Source organism: Zootoca vivipara, chromosome 16 (genome assembly GCF_963506605.1).
Source record: "Zootoca vivipara chromosome 16, rZooViv1.1, whole genome shotgun sequence".
Classification (NCBI taxonomy): Eukaryota; Metazoa; Chordata; class Lepidosauria; order Squamata; family Lacertidae; genus Zootoca; species Zootoca vivipara.
Window position 1 is genome coordinate 41,766,711 of NC_083291.1, and position 21,056 is coordinate 41,787,766.

Below are 21,056 nucleotides of genomic sequence, written 5' to 3' on the forward strand. Positions count from 1 at the left end.
CAGACCCATTTATTCCGGGAAGCGCCCGCCCGGTGTCCAGGCAGAAGGCGAAGCGAGATCCGCTCGGCGGAGGCCTCAGCCCACCTGCTTCGCCGGGCGAGGCTCCCTTCCTGCGGGCCCCGAAGGAGCCCCGCCACGAGATCTCTCGGTCGCCCTGGCGGCGCCGGAGGAGAGAGAGCGGCCCTGGCCCTGACCCTTGGCGGCAGCTCCCCGGGGCAGCAGCGGCTCTCGGGCGGCGCTTCGGGATCCATGGCGGCCGCCGCCTGGTCGGAGCGGGTCAAGGCGCTGCTGCGGAGGATGAACTCTTTCCACGGAGCAGGTAAGACAAGAACCCGAGGGGGCGGCAGGGGGGAGGCAAGGCCCTGGAAGGGGCTCCTGGACTCGTAGAGCTGGAAGGGACCCTCAGGGTCATCTAGTCCAATCCCCGCCATGCAGAAATCCTTTGCCCAGCGCAGGGCTCGAACCTACAACCCTGCTGAGTTTCAGAGTCTCGCGCTCCACGGACAGAACTAGCCCAGTTGGAAGCTTTTTGGCAGAGCTTGGCTGGCCCTCTATTATGGATGCTTGAGCTGAGATTCCTGCCTTGCCGGGGTCGGACTGGATGACTCTCAGGGTCCCTTCCAACTCTATGATTCTATGACCTCTAATTCTAATTCACTCTCTCCTCTCTCAGGCTCCATAGCAAGCTCGCTGCTTTTCAAATCGCCCACAGCCCTTTGCAGTAAGGAAAGGGGTCGAAAATTAAGACAGCAGCCAACTGAGAAGATCCATAAAAAAGCAACTGTACTAAAAGGAATTATTGTGACAATAAGATTTGGGGGGGGGCACCAAATTTTGTCCTCACTTTTTGGTGGGGGCACCATATGACCAATATCTGCTCCTGGCCAGGTCTAGTTCATTGTGACTCCACTTGACAAACCCTAAAATAGGCACTCCTTAGTTTTAAAAGATAACAATAATAGGATGAAAATTCCCTGCCCCAAAAGTAATAGTGAACAAGAAAAATAATTACAGGTAGGTAGCCGTGGTATCTGAGTCAAAGCAAAATAGAAAAAAATTCCTTCAGTAGCACCTTAAAGACCAACTAGGTTTTTATTTTGGTATGAGCTTTCGTGTGCATGCACACTGTTATATGTCAGCAGTGTTGTTTGGGGAGCGGGACAAGCACTTTGAGATTGCTATCTTATACATGCTTTTCTATGAAATTCAGGCTGCAATCTTACTTGCGTGTAGGTGCTTCTGAAATCAACGAAACCGTCTTTTGAGTAAACATGTAAGAAAGCCATTCCAAGCTCCAAAATGCTGTTCCCTATCAAAATAAACTTTTTAAAGAGAGCCCATGCTATTGCTTATGCTGATCAGTGATGCTGCAAAGCAGCAGAGGCATAAAAATTAAAATATATTTTATATACTTAAATATGGCCCTGCTCATAGGAACTAGGACTTGGCAAAATGATTACGAATTGACAGCTTCATCTCCTTGCAGGTTCTTCAAAGGTTTTGTGCCTGCCATTTATGGTTGCTGGACAGCAGGTGGGCCACATGCCGCCATCTGTAGCCAAATATCTCCGTCAGTATCCAGCTGTTTTCTCGGTGTCTCAGGGTGACGGTGTGCCTGCTTGCGTGGAACTTAACAAAAAGCTGGCATCCTATGAGCAAAGAACAAATGCTGTGCAAGGAGTACTCAGGGAAATGAGAGCACAAGAAGCCTTTCCTTGCCTGAAGGAGTGGAGAGAGGAGGTGAGATTACCAGGCACCCAAGGAAGGTGAAGGGACCCTGTGGCACCCATGGGTGTCTTTGAATACTGCTAAGGGTCAAGTGGGAGGGACCCAGGGCTTCCATTCAGAATACTAGCTCTGGGAGGAAGGAGTGGTTGGGCCAATGAAACAGTTGTCCAAGAACCAAAACTTGCTATTGTTGCAGCTCTACAGTGTGATGCCCTATTTTTGTGACACGCCTCTCTTCAGCATGGAGCGCTCTGCAACTTGTGAGTCTGAAAACCTTTGACTTCCTTGCTTTGTATTCCATTGATATTAGACACAATTCAGGCAGAAGTAATTAAGAGAGGCCTCCCAATGTGTCTACCTCCTTTGCCCAATCCCATCCACAGTAAGAGTTAGGAGCACAGCTAAGAGCTCAAGTGCAGATTTGTCCAAATATCTCCTTTTTTACCCTGCTGGAGAAATCTAGCTTCTATGCTCTATAAAGGACTGTGTGCAGTGAAGGAAACATGAATGCAAGTCCATTGATTTCAGTGGGTCTACTCTGGGTATGATTTAAGAATAATAATTTTATTATTTATACCCCACTCATCTGGCTGGGTGGTTGGCTATCACCCCAATAATAATGTTTGCCCTCCAAAATGAGACAGCATTCGATGTGAAGTGGGAGGCTTCTGTTCCAATCCTGACTTGGTCAACTGTGCGCTAGGTAGTCTCAGACATTGTCAGACTCAGTTCCCCATCTATAAAAAGGGATAATACTTTACAACCAAAGACAGATTCTTAAGGTACTAAAGGCTGATTGCTTCTTTCCTTTTCAGAACTGCCTGCTCTTTATCTCCAGCCAGGACTGCGTTGTCTGCTTACTGCTTGCAAACTGTTCTGCGTTCATCTTGTTTTGTTCTTTCTCCCCCTGAAACTCCACAGGTTTCCTTATGGGGAAAGGCTTGAAATTTACACATCATTTCAATAAAACAATAAATCCAGAATTGCAGCACTTCAGGAGATCTGTGGGGCTTTTGTGGGCAGTTGAGGTTTACTTTAGATCCAGTGCTTTTTTTCTGTACATCATCTTTATGTGTAGCTTCATTTAGCAGCTGCTCCAGGACCGTGAAACCTTCTCAGGCATCTTAATATAAGCTGGGAATTTTGGAAATGAGATGTTGATAGTGACTTCCTCTATAGAATGAACACAAGAGAAGCTAAAGAATATTGCACAGCAAAAGTGTAAAGTAAGTGCATATTTAATCTTCTCACCATGCATTTCCTTTTCACTTGCAACTCTGCCTGTGTGCCTGGTGCCCCTCCAATACGGCTTTCCTCTGTCATTCTATGGAAGAAACTCCTATTCTCTAGGCAGTGTTAATTATCTCAGCCGACATCAGGCTTCCTCAGCCTTGGCCCTCCAGATGTTTTTGGCCTACAACTCCCATGATCCCTAGCTAGCAGGACCAGTGTCAGGGATGGTGAAAATTGTAGTCTCAAAACATCTGGAGGGCTGAGGTTGAGGAGGCCTGGCCTACATAATACACCAAGTGTTTGGGCAGTGGTAGGGGGAAGGTCAGCGCACTCCTGCACTCTTTTTGGGGTTGCATCTGGAAACTAACCTAGTTACTTTTGTTTCTCTCTTGCACCCAGCATTGTTTGGAGTGAAGTGTTATGGCGCCCACCTGAACGGCTACACTTGGCGCAATGGGCAGATGTTCATGTGGTTGGCCAGGAGGGCCCTGAGCAAACTGACTTATCCTGGCTTGCTGGACAACATGGTAAGAGATGAGATGGAAAAGGCAATAGGAGGCCTGCCTTTTTGATGTGAGAGTTGGGAGCAGCTCTCAATAATCAAGAGTTCTCTTATGGGGCCACAGGGAATAGTGAGCTAAAAGGCTGAATGCACAAAACATGCACCTGTCCGGTAACTGAGTAAGTATTTCAGCATGAGCCATTTCACCAGGCGGCTTGGTGCCCAGCATGAAAGGTGAACTCCTCCCCATTTTGCAAATTGAGGCACAAGATAACAAGACAATTGGGGATCATTGTCCACTAAATGGGTAGTAAGCTTACAAAGTACTAGGGCCAATTGGGGGGTGCAGAGCTGCTTTGTGCCCATTTACCATAGTAGCTCAATATTAATCCCTCCCTTCGCTCTCCTTAGGCTGCTGGGGGCATTGCATCAGGGTTGGGGGTCAGAGAGACGCTGGTGAAGGAAAGCCAGGAAGAAGCTTGCATCCCTGCTTCTCTCACTGCACTTGCCAAAGCTGCCGGAACTATCAGGTAATATGAAAAAGCTACCTCAAGTTCAGGAAAATGCAGTTGTGTAGGTAAGGGGGAAATTAATATTTAAAAGCCAGGGCCTGTATAAAAAAAGGCTGCTTGTATTCTGTGCCTCTGCAAATTTGTTGTATGAGCAGAGACACTTAAAGCTTGTATTTGAGAATTCCAACTATATTGTAGAAATGCCACCTTTTCATTGGTGCACAAGGAGTATGTGGCAAGGCCTCTGGTGCCAGGGCTTAAGACTGCCCAACTCTGACTGTGACCCTTGAGCAGCACTTCCTGTTCTTTCCCACTTCCTGTTCTTTCCCACCCCAGCTGCCTTGCCCATTCATGGTTTGCCTCATTTTGCTTCCTACAAACTAATCCTAACTGAGTGAAAAGCTTAATCATGAAAATATCTACAATAGCTTAGGCATATTTCTAATGTGTCTCCAGTAGAGAAAGTAGATTGCCTTCATTCCTCTCCCTCTCTACCAGCTTTTCCAAATATCAGTAGGAATCGAAGTAGCAGAGAGTCAAACACCAGAATCACTGTAGCTATTCTGGAAAAGGCAGATTCTCAGTAATTCATATCAAACTTTACCTCCCTCCCCAACCAAATAAGAACCTAATGCAACTTATCTCCAGAGTCATAAATACTGCTGAACTCTCTCCCCTGCCTTCTCTCACCCAGCTATACCTATGAGGGTGCACAGGGAGGCATCTATGCTGAATGCCAGTTTGTATTTGACCTGAAGTTGCCTGAAGGTTTTGTGCCCCAGGTGGGAGACGGAGAGGTGCAGCAGTTCTACCTCTGGCCACTTGAGAAGGTTGGTAGGTGTAACCTGACTTAGGGCAAAAAGTGACTCTTTTGGCAAATGCAGAGAATTACACTGCAAATTACAACAATGGGTTAAGGCCTCCCACAAACATGCCTTCCTCAAAGTTACTCGCTTTCATAAAACCACCTGTCACAAAAGCTCCAATTGTTGGTTAGATGTGCCTGTATAAGAAATAGTCTAGAGAGGGATGGTTGGTAATTTGATAAAAGAATTTTTTTGAGGTAGTGTAATAATTATCTGAGAAGCAGTGTGGTAATTATGTATAAACTGCAATAATCCCATAGGCTGCTGGTTGACTTCTGAACTTGGGTCTCCTTGTCCTCCTGCTCCTAAATTCACATGGCCTAGAATTTTGTTTGACTGGGAACAATTATCCACCAGTGGACTTTGTGCTTCCTACCCAAGTCCACATTCTTAATAAGACACAGCTACCCTGTATAGGGTGCACACAAAGTAAGGTCACGGTAGTTAGCATGCCACCTCCTAGTGAGAGAGCTATGTGATCTGTCTATATTCCTCTTCTGCAGGTGAAAGAGGCCATTGGATCTTCAGATTTCAAGCCCAACTGTGCAATGGTGGCTCTGGATTTCCTTATCAGACATGGCTACATCCAACCTGATGGAGGTAGGCAGCAGAAGAAAGGTGGCTTGTCTGATAAGAGGGAATTTACGTATGAGGGCGAGAAGGGGGCTCGCTCTGTATAGGTGTGTATGCATCACTGCACCATGGCTAGAAACAGACTCTTCTAATAGATTTCACTTTTCTTTCAGAACCTCATTATGTAGAGCTGGTGGAAGGGCTACACCGAACACTCTAGAAGGAAAAGGCTGCCCTTGTGGTTGACACAGGTCTTCTCTGTTGGTTCGTTTTTGCTGGAACAGTGATCATGGCATGGACTTCAGTTGGATTCAACAATGGCTGCCCCAGCAGAGTTATGTGCAGAGCTTGTGGCTCGACAGGTTACTATGGTATAGTAAATTAATGTATTTCTACACCATTGTTATATATAGATGTTCCCATAGGTGTTTCATAATCGAATGAGGGCCAGGAGTGCACCACTTTTTCCACAGGCCTCAGCTATGTTAAAAAAACAAAAACCTATTGTCCATTTCAACATTTAATTAAAAAAAAAAGTCAACCAAAAGGAACATTTTGTGAAAGTGAGGGACGGGTGAAGGGAGACAGTCAGCAGCAAAATACTGTACAGGTGGGTGCTCCTTGAAGAGCTCATTCTGACTCATTGAAACGAGTCAGCATCGTCTTGTGCAATGCTTCACGATAGGACTCTGATGCTACCGCCCCGTAAGAGCTGCCACGGGCCCCTAAGCCAGAGCCACGCACTCGTGTTTGGGCCTAGGTAGAAAAGAAAAAAAGAATGTGCACCAGACATTTTTAGAGGAACAGCTTTTTTCCCAAACCACATTTCACCCAGAATGTTAGGACACCCCACTGAGGTCCCTCCTTGCCTACAACAGAGTAATACCACCACTTCGCACTTCCTCCTGGTGCAAGTTCTCCTCAACATACTGCCAAAAGGCCTCTTTCTCAATTGTCCTAATTTCCCATGTGCTGAGGTGACCTTTTCTGAAGTTGGGGTGGTGGTGATGGCAGGGACAAGAAAGCTATACCTGCAAAACACCAAGCAAGAAAGCCCAACTACTTCCTCCCTACCTCCCTTATTTTAGGTTTTTGCAAAAAACAGGGAAGTAACAGGAAGACAAAATGCTCCTCAAAAATACGAGCACTACACACTTTGCTTTATCCACAGTAACCTGAGAAAGGTATTTTGGTACCTCAATAGGGGCAACGATCCCCTGTTTCTTGCGACCCAAACCACTGCCCTCTTTCCAGCCCATGGCTTGTAGCATGCGACTGCCAATGTTGTCACTGCCAAGTCCATCCCGTGTTGGTTGTTCAAAATCCCTGTTGTAAACGAAGGTGGGAGGAGAGAGGAACATATTCAGATGCCCTGCCCTCTAACCTTGCCAACTGAGCAAAAAGCAAATAGCATGTTGAACAGAGGACATGAAGCCTGTGTCACTATGGGATAGAAATGCCTCTCACCATTACCAAAGCTGACTGCTCTAGAAGGGATCTCTTATCTCACTTAGGAAGAACCACAGGGACATGGTGGGACTTACACAGTGGCTGGTGTGACAGCTGAATACTTCCTTTTCTTGGGTTCTGGTGGCTCAGGAACACCATACTTTTCCCTTCGTTCAGCTGCACGATCTCGGTATTTCATCTGCTGGTGGTCATAAAGAGACAGCAATGAGGCACTGGCCAGGTAACCCTCACGCCCCTGGGGCTACTCTACTCCCATACCTACCTCAATGTCATTTTTCTCAAGTGCCTCAAGCTCCTGTTCTGACAAGTGTGCCCTCCGATGAATCTCCAGATTTTGCTGCACAGGGGAGAATATAAAAATGGAGACAAGGTTAAGGTCCACTTCAGTTTTCAGCACCTACGTTTTATTTCTATATAAGCATATTAATAATCTACCTTTGTGTTTTAGTTCTAAGGCAGGAGTTGGGAACCTCAACTTGGGGGGCCAAATATGGCCCTACAGGCCTTTGGGACTCTGTTCAAAGAAACTTCCTCCTCTGCCTCACCCCTCAGCAACTTCCCTTTGCCCTGGAGTGTTTTTGTCTGGCTGGGACAATGCCTCTTGCTTCCCTGGACGGAAAACGGGGAGGATGTCTAAAACTAGGCTACTATAAAAAGGTCAAATTTACATTCAGTGCTCCACTCAGTTTTGCCTCTGGCTCTGCTCATCACTGGTGTGTGGCCCCCCAGGCCAAAAGAGACTCCTCACATCACAAAAAAACCCCAAATATCACTTATAGAAGAAACAAATAGCTAAAGCAGCACATGGTAAATTTCAAGATACCTGTACCAAAAACTATGTAGGCTTAAGGTGTACTGCAACAACATAATTTGTAGACAGCACCTCAAACTAATGCCTCAAATCTCAGACCTGCCAAGCGGTCCCATGAGGATTTTAGAGCAGATGGTATCAAAAGCAACCAAGACACTTCAGCTACCGGAGTGCCGGCTCCTAGGGGCTGAGCCCTTTTGGGGCCACCCATATTTTTGGGGTAGGGGCCGCCCCCCTACCCCAAAAGCATTGAGCCAAAGAATGGAGACAAGTGCAGCATGCCTCCAGCAGCCAGCTCCTTCTCCTCCTCCTACAGGAGAGGAGAAGGGTTGGAGCAGCCTCTGCTTGTGGTGGAGTCAAGAGAAGGTGGAGGCAGAGGCGGAGCCATTGAGCCGTGTGGCTGCTGTGTTTGGCTCTACCTCTGGCTCCTCCTGACATGTCCTCAACATTTTAATGTTTGATGGATTTCTGTATTTTAGTATTTTGTTGGAAGCCGCCTAGAGTGGCTAGGGGAACCTGGCCAGATGGGTGGGGTATAAATAAATTATTATTACTATTATTATTATTATTATTGGTCCCCCACCCCAATCGCCTTTGCAAGCTGGTGCCTCTGTCAGCTACATAACCTTTTATTTTATTTTATTGAAAAATTAAAATTACAAGTGCACAGAGTAAGATAAGACACAAAAAAGAAGAAACAAGAAATAGTATCCATGTAGAAACAAAACAGAAAAAAGATATTGTATAAACTACGGTACAAAAAGGGGGGGGATTGTTTTTGTACAGTGGTACCTCTGGTTAAGAACTTAATTCGTTCCTGAGGTCTGTTCTTAACCTGAAACTGTTCTTAACCTGATGTACCACTTTAGCTAATGGGGCCTCCCGCTGCCGCCCCTCCCCCTGCACGGTTTCTGTTCTCTCTTTTTTTTGTAAATAATTTTGCAAAATTGTAAATAGTTTGCGCAGGAGCTCCAGACCCCCTCACTCTCGGTGGCTCAAAACAGAGTCTTGCTGGGGAGGGGGGAGCCCGCTTTTTTGTTCCCCGTCGGACACTATGTCCCCAAAATGCTCAATTTGGGGTTTCTTCGGGGGTCCGCTGTGCTGGAGCGGCTCCCCTACCTTTGACACGGCGAGGTCTGCAAACCTCCGACCGTGCAATGGCCGGCGCTCAACCGGAAGTCTGTACGATTTCTGTTCTCCTGAAGTCTCCTGAAGTCAAGTTCTTAACCAGAGGCACTACTTCTGGGTTAGCAGAGTCTGTAACCTGAAGCATTTGTAACCTCAAGCGTTTGTAACCCAAAGCGTTTGTAACCAGAGGTACCACTGTAGTTAACCAAGACCTTTATGATTGATCTAAACACAGGAAAAAGCGCTATAAATAAGGCAGAAATCAAACCATTTTAACAAAAGAAAAAAATTCCAACGAGAAATCCAGTTTTTTAACAATTCTGGCTCTCTGGCACCACCTGGTGTTACATGTTTAAAGTGCATTCAATGCATAGTTTCTCTACTAATGTAGCTGAGTCCCTAATAAGGTATTTATAAAATGAATTCCAAGTAACATTGAATTTGTCCATAGCAAGTCTACAGTTGTACACAACTTGTTCATGTGTTGCGAGTTTGTCAATTTCTTCAATCCAATTTTTAAAGGGAGCTGCATTTTCATGCATGGAGAGTCCATTCATATTGTCCCTTTGTTAGATTCCATGTGTTGGGCATATAATTGAAAAGGAGTTAAGATTGTTCCGTATAGCAGGTTGACCGTCTCTATTACCTTCTGCCAAAATATGTTCAATATAGAACATTGTTCAAACGTATGTTTAGGGCACCATTCTCTCTGTTCCATCTCCAGCAGCTAATGCCTTAGAATAGATAGTCCTTTCATAAACAAACAAACTGGAGTCCAGTAAGTTCTAAATATTATTTTTTGTTGTATGAGTCTTAATCTGAGATCCAGAGACACCCTTGTTATAGAACTTAACAGAGTTTCCCATGGTTTGAAATCAAGATCTCCAATTCTTTCTTCTGTCAGCTACATACCTTGTGTAATCCTGAGAGCTGCTGGTGACGAATAAGCGCCTCCTTGCTGGGAAACTGCCTCCGACAAAGCAAGCAAGCCAGCTTGTGCCAATCTGTCAGTTTCTCTTCCCGGTCAGCAGTCTTCTCCTGCTCCTCCTCACTGTCACTCTCCCCGCTGTAAGCAGCCACTAATCCTCGTGGGGGACTCTGCCAAGTTAAGCAAGGTTACAAGACGGAATATATCTCAGCTGGAATCAGATTCAGAAGGACCCCACAGGCCACTTACCCCCGCCTCCTTTCCCTCACCCCTGAATCAGCCTGTGCTACCCAGGCCACCGTGGGCTCACAGCCGAGAGTCGGTGCACCGTACAGCTCGACTGCCTTGGAGGAAGCACCCACTTCAGAGGGCTTCATGTGGAAGACTTCCCCACGTTCATATTGTGCACTTCATCTTTTCCCCCACCATTAAAAGGAGACAAGAGCAGAGTCCCTGCACCAACACCCATTATTCTATAAGACCCAGAAGATCTGAACTGGGGATTAAGTGGAAAGGGGAAGGCTTACCAGTCTATCATCACCAGCCAGTTTGGACAGGTCCATGCCACTGTGCTGCCTCTCAGCCAAAGCCCCCTGAGGATACCCAGAAAAGGAAAAGGAAAGAAAGAAGTGGCGTTAACGCTAACAGAAGTTCTCATTGTTTCCCCAAATGAATAGCACACTTTCTTTCTGCTCACCCAGCTAGCCAGCCCCTGGATGGCCCACAGCCCTGGGAAGAGATCAAACACAGGTGTTTCTCCTTACAGGGCCACTTGGCCTCAATTTAGGCAAGACAGAAGCTCGCTTTCTTGAGAGAGACCCATCTTGTTGTTTGAAAATCACGACTTCATGGATGTGCTCACTGCTGAAACAATACTCTTGACAAGAACTTCTCACATTAACAGGAGAGAAAGACTAGCACTTGACACTGTTTGGTCTCACAGACAGAGATCTGAGCAGAGCAAGAGAAGGTGGGAGATGTAGGACTCTGTCAGCAGCATCTAGGCCACAACTGCACTGCAGACACACTGAACAGATGATGCCACAAGGCTGAACAACCTGCCCTCACATCCTCAGGTCATTCGGGTTTGTTTAGGCTTCAGGAATTAGCTGCAGTAGGTAATTTAGTACTAATCTGATTCTGGTAATGGATGGGAAGTTACCTTTTTCTCGAGGATAGCATAGCCAGCATCAGCTGTTGCCGATTCCCGTCTCTCATCCTCCCGTATAGAGGAAACAGGCTGGAAGCTGTTCTTGAAGTTCTCCTTCTGCTTGTTGAGGCTACGGGCCCAGCGCTCCATATCCTTTGCAATCTGCAGAAGATAACAGAAAAGTGGGGAATAATCCAGGAGAGGGGGTGGGGGAGGAGCAGCAAAGGAGTTCTTAGTCCAGGCTGAAAATCAGCTATTTTTTTCACTTAAAATGGCCCAGGAGATTCCAAAATTAACTATTCTCTTTCTCTCCCAGTCCCTACAAGAAGGAATGCTCCTCCAGCAACTACTTCCAGTTATTCTCCAGCAACACAGACCCATGCTATCCAACTGTTTTTCAACATCTTCACCAGAATACCTGAATAAGGCCTTCCCTATGCAGGCATTCCCCCTTTGGCCACTCCAGAGAAAGGAGGCTAAACTTACTGAGAAGCCCAAGGCAACACTGTAACTACATGACCCAAGACCTAGAGCCCTGGAAGCAGACTAAAGGGCTTTTCAAGTTATGGGCAAGTAGGGGGGCAGGCAAAAGTTTAAGATAAGAAGCAGCAGGTACAGAAAGGGGTATAAATAAGCAGAATGTGGGGAAATCGTGGTTCTCACCTGCTGAGCTGTTTTTGTTTTATGTTTCTCCTTCTTCTCTTTACCCTCCTTGCCACTGCCACCCCCTGGTCCACTGCCATCCTTGTGGCTGTCAGAGGCTTGGTCTGAGGCTGGGACGTAAGTGCGTCTCTCACCTTCCCAATACAGGTACTGCTGCGTCTGGGCATTGTAGTAGTACTGGAAAGAGACAATCACACGTGAGCCTGTGCTGCATCTTGTGCCAAGACAGTGTACCATATCAAGTTGGGAGCACAGTCATATCATGGTGGAGAAGCAGGCATCTCAGCATCTACCTTTCAGCGATCACTTCTCATCTCTTGGCCATGCCCAGAAGGGAGCAAAGTGTGCCCAAAGAGATGTTCACCTCACCTGGGAATTAGGGTCATAGTAGAGGCCAGTCAGGGGGTCATAATAGTAGCCAGAACTTTCATCATATTGATAGGTGGATACATCTGGGACAGCTGGAATTGGGCACAGAAAAACAGGAAATGAACTAAATAACAGCACATCAAACCAGGAGAGCACCTGATCTTGGCCCTGTTCCCTTCCTCCTGAACTAGCAGTCAAAGGCTCCCAGACCCCAGCTGGTCACATCAATCCCCAGTCACTCCCAGACCCCTCACACCGGCCACATCCTCCCTCTCCACCCTGTTCCCTACAGATCCAGCACTCACGGTACTGAGTGTAAGGCTCTTGCCCTACAGAGCTGGTAACAGGCAAACTGGAAGTGCTGGTGGAGATGCCTGGAGTTGCGTTGGGGGGCTGAGCAGTACTAGGCATGTCAGGCTTCAGTACAGCTGGTGAGACGATAGTATATGATTGAGACTGTGGGAGAGAACACAAAAAGGCAGGTTAGAAGGTACAGAGCACTGCAACTCTCTCTCTCTCTCTCTCTCTCTCTCTCTCTCTCTCTCTCTCTCTCTCACTCACACACACACACACACACACACACACACAGTTCCATTCCAACTGTACCGGAGCAGCAGCAGCAGCAGCAGCATTTCCCTGGGCAGAACTTGACCCTTCAGTGCTGCCAGTTGGCTGGTATGTGACTGGCACAGCTGAGGTCTGGCTGGTACGGGGGAAAGTGGGTAGGACAGGCACAGGGTCTATGCCTGGCACACCAGGCTCCAGTGATGCCTCCGCTACTTCATGAGAGAAGAAGAGACAAGAAGGCAGAGAGAGCACAGTCAGTCAGGAGGCAGAAAAAGACTTCAGGTAAGGTGGAAAGAGGAGACCAGGCCTCTTACCTGCCACTGAACCTTCGCTGTGGATCTTGTCAGCCTTCCCCACAGCTGATGTCCCAGGTGTGCTGCTCTGCAGCTGGGACCCTTTCAAATATGCTTGTGTGTACATTGTGGCTTCCAAAGCCTGAGACCCATAGGCTTCATCCTGCTGGTAATAGCCATAATCAACCGTCTGCTCATCTTGAGCTGCCCAGGTTGCCTCACCACCCTGTGATGCCTATTGGAAAAATCAAATAGGAAATTGGTCAAAGAATTTGTTATAAAAGGAGATGCAAGGGTGTGCACTTTGGCCTATCAGGAAAAGTTTTCACTAAAACGTCCATGCAAAGATTCTTTCCCCACCTAGAACAATTCCTTTTAGAGGACTTTTCTATGCTTAATGTATTTCATTACACATTTTTAGCGTATTCCAAAAAGGCAAAAAATATTTCTGCATATATTAGATACAACATGCTCCTCTATTTTCTGGGGGCAGCAGAACTGCTAGGAGGAGAGAAAAAAATGTGTTCAGAGTCAAGTATAGATGTAGTCATTTTAACTCCCATTGTGGGGCTGGTTTGGGCGGAAAGATATAAACCCCTCTCTTATGTGTGTGGTCTATGACTAACATTTCCTCACTACTATACTAGGTCAATATGGGCCAATAGCTAATGAGGATAAGCCAAAGACATTCCTGCCACCAAGCGCAGTTCTCGGGACCCATTATCACTCTCCTTTTTACCTGCGAAATGGCCCACTGAGCAGCTGCAATGGCAGTGCTGGCTACAGAAGCAGCACTGATGCGGTTTCCATCTGATGAACTCATGTCCCTGCAGAGAGAGAGACACAGGAGTCATTAGAGATGCCTTCTGCTACAGCAGAAACTGCAGCAGGCCCAGTCCTGGACACTCCTCTACTCACCGCTTGGAACCTTTGGCAAATTCCACATTAATCGTCTTGCCATCAATGTTCAGTGGTGGATGCAGGGCCTGAAGGATCTGCAGCAACTGAGCTGCCTCCTGGGATAGAGCACAGGGAAATTAAACTCTCAGACAGACCGGCACCACAAACTTCCCATGCAGGTCCAACCCTGGAGAGCAGACCCTGCCGTTTCCTACCAGCAATGCCCTCCAAGCAACTTCAATCCCACTACTACTTGTCATGCTGCCACTTTATCATGGATGACAGGGGCTTCAAAGGCCACAAATCAGTCTGATACCTGTCCAGGGAAGCACATATTGACTATTGCACAGAAGCAACCTATGTATAGGCAATCCTCGTTTTGCACAGGAGTTACATTCTGGACCCCTGTACGTGTCAGCGGGGCCTGCGTAACACGTTCCACCCTGCCCCCATTCTGTTCCACTGTTTTAGTGACTTTGGTGGTCGCTTTCGGGTTCAGACCATGTGTGATCGAGCATCAATCAGATATGCATAAATTGGCTGTTGCCTGTACTTTTTTTTAAAAAAGGGGTTTGTGAAAACACACCTCTAAAAATTATTTATATTATGAGCAGTACTCAACTAAGTTTTACTCAGAGTAGATCCACTGAAATTAACGAGTATGCTAGGTGTAATAATTTCAATGGATCTACTCTGAGTAAAACTTAGTTGACTACCACCCTATACTGTATGTTGCTCTGAAAAAACAGCCTGTTCACACTGCATTCTAATTCCACTCTTAAAACAAATGTGTTTTAGCTTCTTAGAACTGAATCCATGAGCCAGGACCAAACAAACCATTCAAGTAATTCTGTGAGGTCAAGAATAGTTTCCCTCCACACAGCCCAGGCCACATTTCTTTTGAAACTGAGGGCATGAGGGTCAAAGAAAAAAGAAAAATCCAGACACCAGCAACATGGGTTCTGTGGTATTATGGAATTATAGTGCTATTAACATTTATTAAAAAGAAAAATGTTTTAGCATAAATCAAAATATCATATTTTAATTAATTCTAAATAATTTATATACTTATACATAAATAATTTTAAATAAATATAATTACTTTTAAAAATAAAAAGGTGATAAAATTGCACTCACCACAAAACTATTGAGTGGGTGCTGAGTTTCAAATGGCTGCTCAGGCGCCTAGAGCCTTCCCACAGCCATTATATTCTGTGACATGAATGGTACACTTATTGCTTGCAACAGAAGGGGAATGATTAGAGTAGCACTTAGGAGCCATCTATACAGAAACAGTGACAGTGAAGGTAGAGCCTTTTTGGAGAGGGTCACATTGAGCTCACAGACTGCAGGTGTTAAATCAATTCTTACAGCCCCTCTATGTGACCTGCCCCAAACTATAAGCTTAGCACTACCGAGCTCTTCATTCTAAGCCACTAAATTCCTTTCCTCTACAGCCCCCCCCAATTCCCACTGCCTTTTTCTAAGACAGGACTGGAACTACAACATGCTTTTGGTGGCACTCACCACAATGGTGGAGAGCTGAATGAATGCAAAACCACGGTTGAGTTGTGTCTGCTTATCTTTGATAACACGGACGTTCGAGGAGGAGAGAACAGCATATGGTGCCAAGGCACTTAAAATGGAGTCCATTGTGCTATGAGGATTTAGGTTTCTCAAGATGATGGCTGTGAAGAGTAACACATGGTATGGCAGTCAGAACCCACCTCAGCGCTCTCCTTCAATAGCATTTAAGAAATTTCACATCTGAGAATGGATTATGGATTAACAAAGCTTGTACAAGTTCCATAGAATTTTGCCTTCAATTTTTTGGAAGGAAAGATCAAGTTTCCTCCAAGCCCTCATTGTTGCAGAAAAACAAACAAAAATGTATCAGCACTTTCTGCTCCTGAGAGAATAGATTGACATTAAGAAAAAGCGTACAGAACACTGAGCACACTTTCAGATGGAGTGTCTGTCTGCCAGGGATTCTTTAAATTGTGATTTTTGCATTGCAGGGCATTGGACTAAAGACCCCTGAGGTCCATTCCAATTATAAAAAGCATTATAATTATCATCATTATAATTATCATTTTTTGGGAAAGGTATATTTAAAAATCTTTTTCAATTCATTATATATCATTTCCCAAAATCTTTTAAGGATTAGTTGTAGTTTCAAAGTCATCTTCATAGGCAGCCCTACGCAGAGCGCATTGCAGTAAGCGGGAGATAACCAGAGCATGCACCACTCTGGCGAGACAAGGCACAGGCAGGTGTACCAGATGGAGCTGGTAAACAGCTACCCTGGACACAGAATGGACCTGCACCTCCATGGACAGCTGTGAGTCCAAAATGACTCCCAGGCTGCGCACCTGGTCCTTCAGGGGCACAGTTACCCCAATCAGGACCAGGGAGTCGTCCCCCCACACCCACCCTGTCCCCCAAGAACAGTACTTCTGCCTTGTCAGGATTCAACTTCACCCCATGAGCTGCCATCCATCCGCCAACAGCCTTCAGACACTTCCAACTCTACAGTTCTAGGATTCTATAGGCATGTTTGTGAAGGATAAGGTGTATATGCTGCAGTCACTGACTGGCTGCTCCACCAATCCCACCATCTCCCTTCTCTACTTCCTGCTGGGGTATGAAGTGCCCTACCACCAGTAACCTGATACAGAAGGAATTTCAGCTATTTCCATTTCATACACTGAGCAAGCAATGAAAGAAAACACTTTGCTGTAGGACATCTTGTTTTCCTGCACACTCACCTTCCCATTGCTATTGAGGCCACTACCTCCTAGTGCTGCTGCAGTAAAGAATGCCCTCTCAGACCTAATAACTGTCAGGTGCATCATTCCTGGGGAGGATGCAGCAGCAATGAAGCAGCCAGACAATAGCTGCAACCTCTATCACTGCTAGATTCACCGTTATGCTCTAGCCACTCATAGAACGTTAGAGACAGAGCTCAAAGCAGATTTCACAGTGTTGTGAACCTCTTTTCTTCCATAGAGGTAAGAAGGAGTCATCACTCGGCACAGCTCTCAGTCTACATCAGGGATCCTCAAACTTCGGCCCTCCAGATGTTTTGGAGTACAATTCCCATCACCCCTGACCACTGGTCCTGTTAGCTAGGGATCATGGGAGTTGTAGGTCAACACATCTGGAGGGCCGCAGTTTGGGGATGCCTGGTCTACATTTTCCTCATTTATAGTGTTACAGCTGTTCTCTCTGCAGTTTTGAAATCTATGACAAAAATAATTAATTACAGATCCTGCCACAACTGACTCAACACATAATCTACTCGCTGGATAGCTCAGTTGGTTACAGCGTGGTGCTGATATTGCCAAGGTTGCAGGTTTGATCCCCATATGGGACAATTGCATATTCCTGCATTGCATGTGGTTGGACTAGATGATCTGAAGGGTACCTTCCAATTCTATGATTCTACTCTGACAACGGAACTTGGTTTTTTTATGGTCAATATGTTTAGCACAACATCCCAAAACTTGTAACATTACACTCAAATGTACTAGGCTTTATCTTCCCACAGCACCACCCTCATGGCTATGAATCTCACAGGCTCTCGGACTCTTTAAACCAATAAAATTCCATTCTAGGGCTAAATCAGAGACCTGCCATCATTGCCATGATCCGCTGCCCTGTAAGTAACACAGGAATTGGAGCTCGCTGAGGTGGTCAGGGATGCCTAACAGGGTGATCTCCGCAACATCATGATACTAAAGTTTGTCACTTTCACTGGGAAGAAGCCATAAAATTGAACAGGTTTAGGTCCGATTGCAGCCACATAACTGAAGCTCTTATATCCCTCTTCAATTCCATACTCACTGTCATTAGCATTCTCCGCACAAGGTTCAGACATTTGTGCCACAGGCTGAGTGGACAGGGCTGCTGACACTTGGTATGGCTGTGGGAGGGGCAGAAGGCCTTGGCTGAGTTCTCGTCCTGACAGAGCCACCAGCTGGTCCAAGCGACTACCAGGTGGCAGCTTCTGTTCAGCTTCTGTTAGAAGAAGAAGAAGAAGAAGAAGAAGAAGAAGAAGAAGAAATAATAATATGAATGGAGAGGTCACTATGCTACAGGCTACACTATGCTACCATATTGAGCTACAAATCATCAGAATGCTAAACTTTACCTCCTCACTACATGCAGGCATGGCCTTCTTGACTTGAACTAACACTTTGAAAAGTGCTGTATGTTTGTTCTAACTTGGACTGTATTCCTGCTGATGTGAAATGGCACAGTAACTGTAGCACTTGGAACTACTGTGATTATTAGACCAGAGTAGGGCTGTCATACACCTGGAATTTCCCAGACATATCTGGAATACTGCAGTCGGAAGCAAGTGTCCAGGCAGAAATCGCTAAAATATCCAGGAAAATCTGCATGTATGGCAACACATGTCGGCAGTGTAGTTGTTGGCAGTTTTCACTGTTTGAAAAACAGCAACCCTAGTCCAGAGGTTACTTACTTCTTTAGTTAATTGGTTTTTATGTACAGTGGGAGGTTTTGCTCTTTTTTGGAGAGTATGTACCCATGTCAAATGTATCTTCCATGTGATTGGTACTTACCGTATATTCCGGCGTATAAGATGACTGGGCATATGACGACCCCCAACTTTTCCAGTTAAAATATAGAGTTTGGGATATACTCGCCATATAAGAAATACGACCCGGCGTATAAGATGACCCCCAACTTTTGAGAAGATTTTCCTGGGTTAAAAAGTAGTCTTATACGCAGGAATATACAGTATATCTTTATAATTTGAAAATATAATAGAAATTATTGTAAAAAAACCACCCCATTAAACTTTACCAGATCTGGGAACGCCACACTTGAAGCACTTTTCTCTGCGCTTGAAATTCTGCACTCCACACTGTTGAGAGAACAGACACATCCTATCTTTATTTGACTTCCAGAGGCGGGAAAAGGCTGACCCTACAAAGTCCTGCTACCTCCGGCAAAACATCTAACACTTGCCATAAAACTGCCTTGGTTGCTGCATGCCTTCCCTGCTTTTCTGGCCCTCAGATTTGTGAAGAAAATATCAAATACAAAAAAAAAAACCCTGATAAATGCTTGGCATAATCTCAGAAACTAGGTTCTTTCTCATGTTTACTCTGCCTTGATCTCTGCCCACAGAGTCAGCTGTTCTTTGTTCCTTGCTCTTTGTTTTCTTTCCAGTCCCAGGAATCATTGTAAAAAGCATTTTAAAACCTCTACTTGAAAGCAAAACTATTCAAAATAAGCAAAAATACTTAGGGCAGGATTAAACTAACTTGAACATGCAGAACAAGGTCCACTCAACAGGAGTTTCGCCACATTTCCTACCCCCATGCCCCCTAAATCTGCTCTGGATAGTTGAGATAGAGGGCAGGCAGGAGGAGGAGGACAGAAAGTCCCATTGAGCACACGGACCTCATTCCCTGCACAGATACGCTACTTAGTGCCATGATGATTTTCATTTCCAATTGACTCTGATAAGGAAACTGGGTCTCCTGGATGCTGAGTTTGGATTTCCATATTGCACTGTTCCTTTGAAGCAGCTGTGTCTGGAAGAAGATAACTATCTCTGTTGCAGAGCAGAAGCCCGTCCCCTCCAAAAAAAAAAATCCTCCAGCCTTCTCTCCACCCTTCACCTTGCTCACACAACACCCTCACCATAGCTGTCAAGTTTTCCCTTTTCTCGCGAGGAAGCCTATTCAGCATAAGGGAATTTCTCTTTAAAAAAGGGAGAACTTGACAGCTATGCCTCACACCCCATCCAACTCCTCTGACGTCCTCCTTTCATAAACTGACCACAAAGCAGGTACCTTACTGCATAGCCAGTCCTCGTTGATCTTGGGCTTGGGATCACTGTAGTGCATGGAGACCTTCTGGCCAAGGATTGCGAGGGAGTGCTGCAGGGAGAGAAACGCTGCAATGAGACTCGAATGCAGAAGTGGTGAGCAGGTGCCCATCACTGCCACAGCAGAAAGAAGGAGAGGTTCAAACCCTTCAGCTGAATGGATGAGGGTGAGGGAGGGAAGGCAGCACAGGCCGAGAGAGGTTTGGAACTTGGCTACGTGGCTAGCACACACCTAACCTGGCCGACAGAGGCACCTGTCCCTACCCAAGGCACTGGGACGTCCGGCTACTGTGATGGAGGGAGAGTGTGTCAGAGAGACAGAAAGAAAGATGGAGAGGAGGAGAAACAGACAGAGAAAATGCAGCCATGCTCCAAGACACCGCCATACAATAACCTCTATGCCACTAGAATGATCTGTCTTGAGCTGCTGTCCTGAAAGCTAGCAGCATGCATTTCCATCCTCTCCTCCCAACCCAAAGCCATTGTGCCCCCACAGTGGGCACCTCCCCCTAACTAGGCATCACTCCCTCATTCAGCACAGATCTCTGCTGTGCTTATGTCAGCTCACATTTATGGGCATGCTTGGAGGAACACCCAATGTTCTGGTTGCAACTCAGTCCAAGAGGTAAAAACTTTGGGAGACCAAAAATAAGCTATTAAGCTACATACAAATCCCCAGAGGTTCAGTACTCATCTTCCTACCCTACTTTGCTCATGCACACAACTAAACTGCTTCCAACTCATCATATATTTCTAAAGTGGCCTCTGAAAAGTACTGTTATCCTCAACTGGTGATTCTCAACACCTTGTGAGGGCATCAAATGATTACCAGGACTCATAAATTATAAGAACTAGAGAGCTAAGCCATACCAATTTCTAAAAGCGTTTGCTAGGAGCTTTTAACTCAAGGTTCCATAGGCTAGAATCTTGTTCTGACAAATGCTACCTCTGACCTGCTGCAATCGTACAAAGTAACATATTACTACTTTCACACGCTTGTAGAAACTGTGCTGGAAATAATCCCTCGCCCACATCTTCCTGTTAGGCCAGTTTTTGCACTATCCCCCCCTGCATCTGGAGCAAAGTGCATCATCTCAGCCATGCCAATGCTACCTGTGTCAGCTCCCACTGGGGATGCACACACACGGCCCTGCTACACTGCCAACACAAGAGAACAGAAGGAAGAGGAGGAGGAGGAGGCGGCGATGGCAGAGGCAATTGCCATGACTGCATAAACACTGGAAAACCCAAACATAGTGGGCTAGGGGTGCATTTTCACCAACCTTATGGTTGCTTGGAAACAAGACCATAGTATGAAACTCTGGTCAAAACAGACACAGTTTGGGGTCTAAAAGCTTGGCTTGTGGCCCTTCACATCTTTACTGTGATCCTATAGTGCTGGATAGAAACAAGGGGTCTCGCACAGATGGGCCGTCAAGATAGAGACTGCTGTGTGGAAGGAGACAAGGCTTCCCAGGAGAGCTTTCTATCCTGAAC

At 46.0% G+C, this 21,056-nt stretch overlaps 2 protein-coding genes across 9 annotated transcripts in view; one reads left to right on the forward strand and one right to left on the reverse strand.

Annotated features, from left to right (window-relative positions):
- LOC118097604 (uncharacterized) lies at window positions 1-7,030 on the forward strand. 4 transcript variants are annotated; one of them, XR_009556855.1, is made up of 8 exons: window positions 1-319; window positions 1,487-1,740; window positions 1,925-1,988; window positions 3,361-3,488; window positions 3,875-3,993; window positions 4,670-4,805; window positions 5,345-5,785; window positions 6,929-7,030. XR_009556855.1 is itself a non-coding variant. In XM_060268847.1 (8 exons), exons 1-7 carry the CDS (start codon window positions 250-252, stop codon window positions 5,434-5,436), a joined length of 867 nt encoding a protein of 288 aa, XP_060124830.1. In that variant the 5' UTR covers window positions 1-249; the 3' UTR covers window positions 5,437-5,441; window positions 5,588-5,856. The 4 variants fall into 4 exon arrangements, 3 of the variants coding, with proteins under 3 accessions (XP_060124830.1, XP_034996538.1, XP_034996537.1); XM_060268847.1 differs by lacking the exon at window positions 6,929-7,030 and having other exon boundaries at window positions 4,670-4,809; window positions 5,345-5,441; window positions 5,588-5,856; XM_035140647.2 differs by lacking the exon at window positions 6,929-7,030 and having other exon boundaries at window positions 5,345-5,441; window positions 5,588-5,856.
- Window positions 5,921-21,056, reverse strand: part of RBM10 (RNA binding motif protein 10) — a 27,973-nt gene continuing 12,837 nt past the window's right edge. For 2 of the 5 annotated variants that reach the window (XM_035140640.2, XM_060268845.1), the window contains exons 7-24: window positions 19,525-19,611; window positions 18,527-18,587; window positions 17,540-17,713; window positions 15,221-15,381; window positions 13,712-13,809; window positions 13,533-13,620; window positions 12,815-13,028; window positions 12,540-12,712; window positions 12,239-12,389; window positions 11,934-12,025; window positions 11,565-11,741; window positions 10,914-11,063; window positions 10,279-10,344; window positions 9,736-9,921; window positions 7,147-7,221; window positions 6,959-7,065; window positions 6,611-6,740; window positions 5,921-6,170 (exon numbers count right to left, since the gene is read on the reverse strand). In XM_035140640.2, the coding sequence (XP_034996531.1) occupies window positions 6,045-6,170; window positions 6,611-6,740; window positions 6,959-7,065; window positions 7,147-7,221; window positions 9,736-9,921; window positions 10,279-10,344; window positions 10,914-11,063; window positions 11,565-11,741; window positions 11,934-12,025; window positions 12,239-12,389; window positions 12,540-12,712; window positions 12,815-13,028; window positions 13,533-13,620; window positions 13,712-13,809; window positions 15,221-15,381; window positions 17,540-17,713; window positions 18,527-18,587; window positions 19,525-19,611 (2,316 nt within the window). In that variant the 3' untranslated portion in view covers window positions 5,921-6,044. The remainder of the gene's footprint in view (window positions 6,171-6,610; window positions 6,741-6,958; window positions 7,066-7,146; window positions 7,222-9,735; window positions 9,922-10,278; window positions 10,345-10,913; window positions 11,064-11,564; window positions 11,742-11,933; window positions 12,026-12,238; window positions 12,390-12,539; window positions 12,713-12,814; window positions 13,029-13,532; window positions 13,621-13,711; window positions 13,810-15,220; window positions 15,382-17,539; window positions 17,714-18,526; window positions 18,588-19,524; window positions 19,612-21,056) is intronic. The other 3 variants (XM_035140644.2, XM_035140643.2, XM_060268846.1) reach the window with 3 other exon arrangements.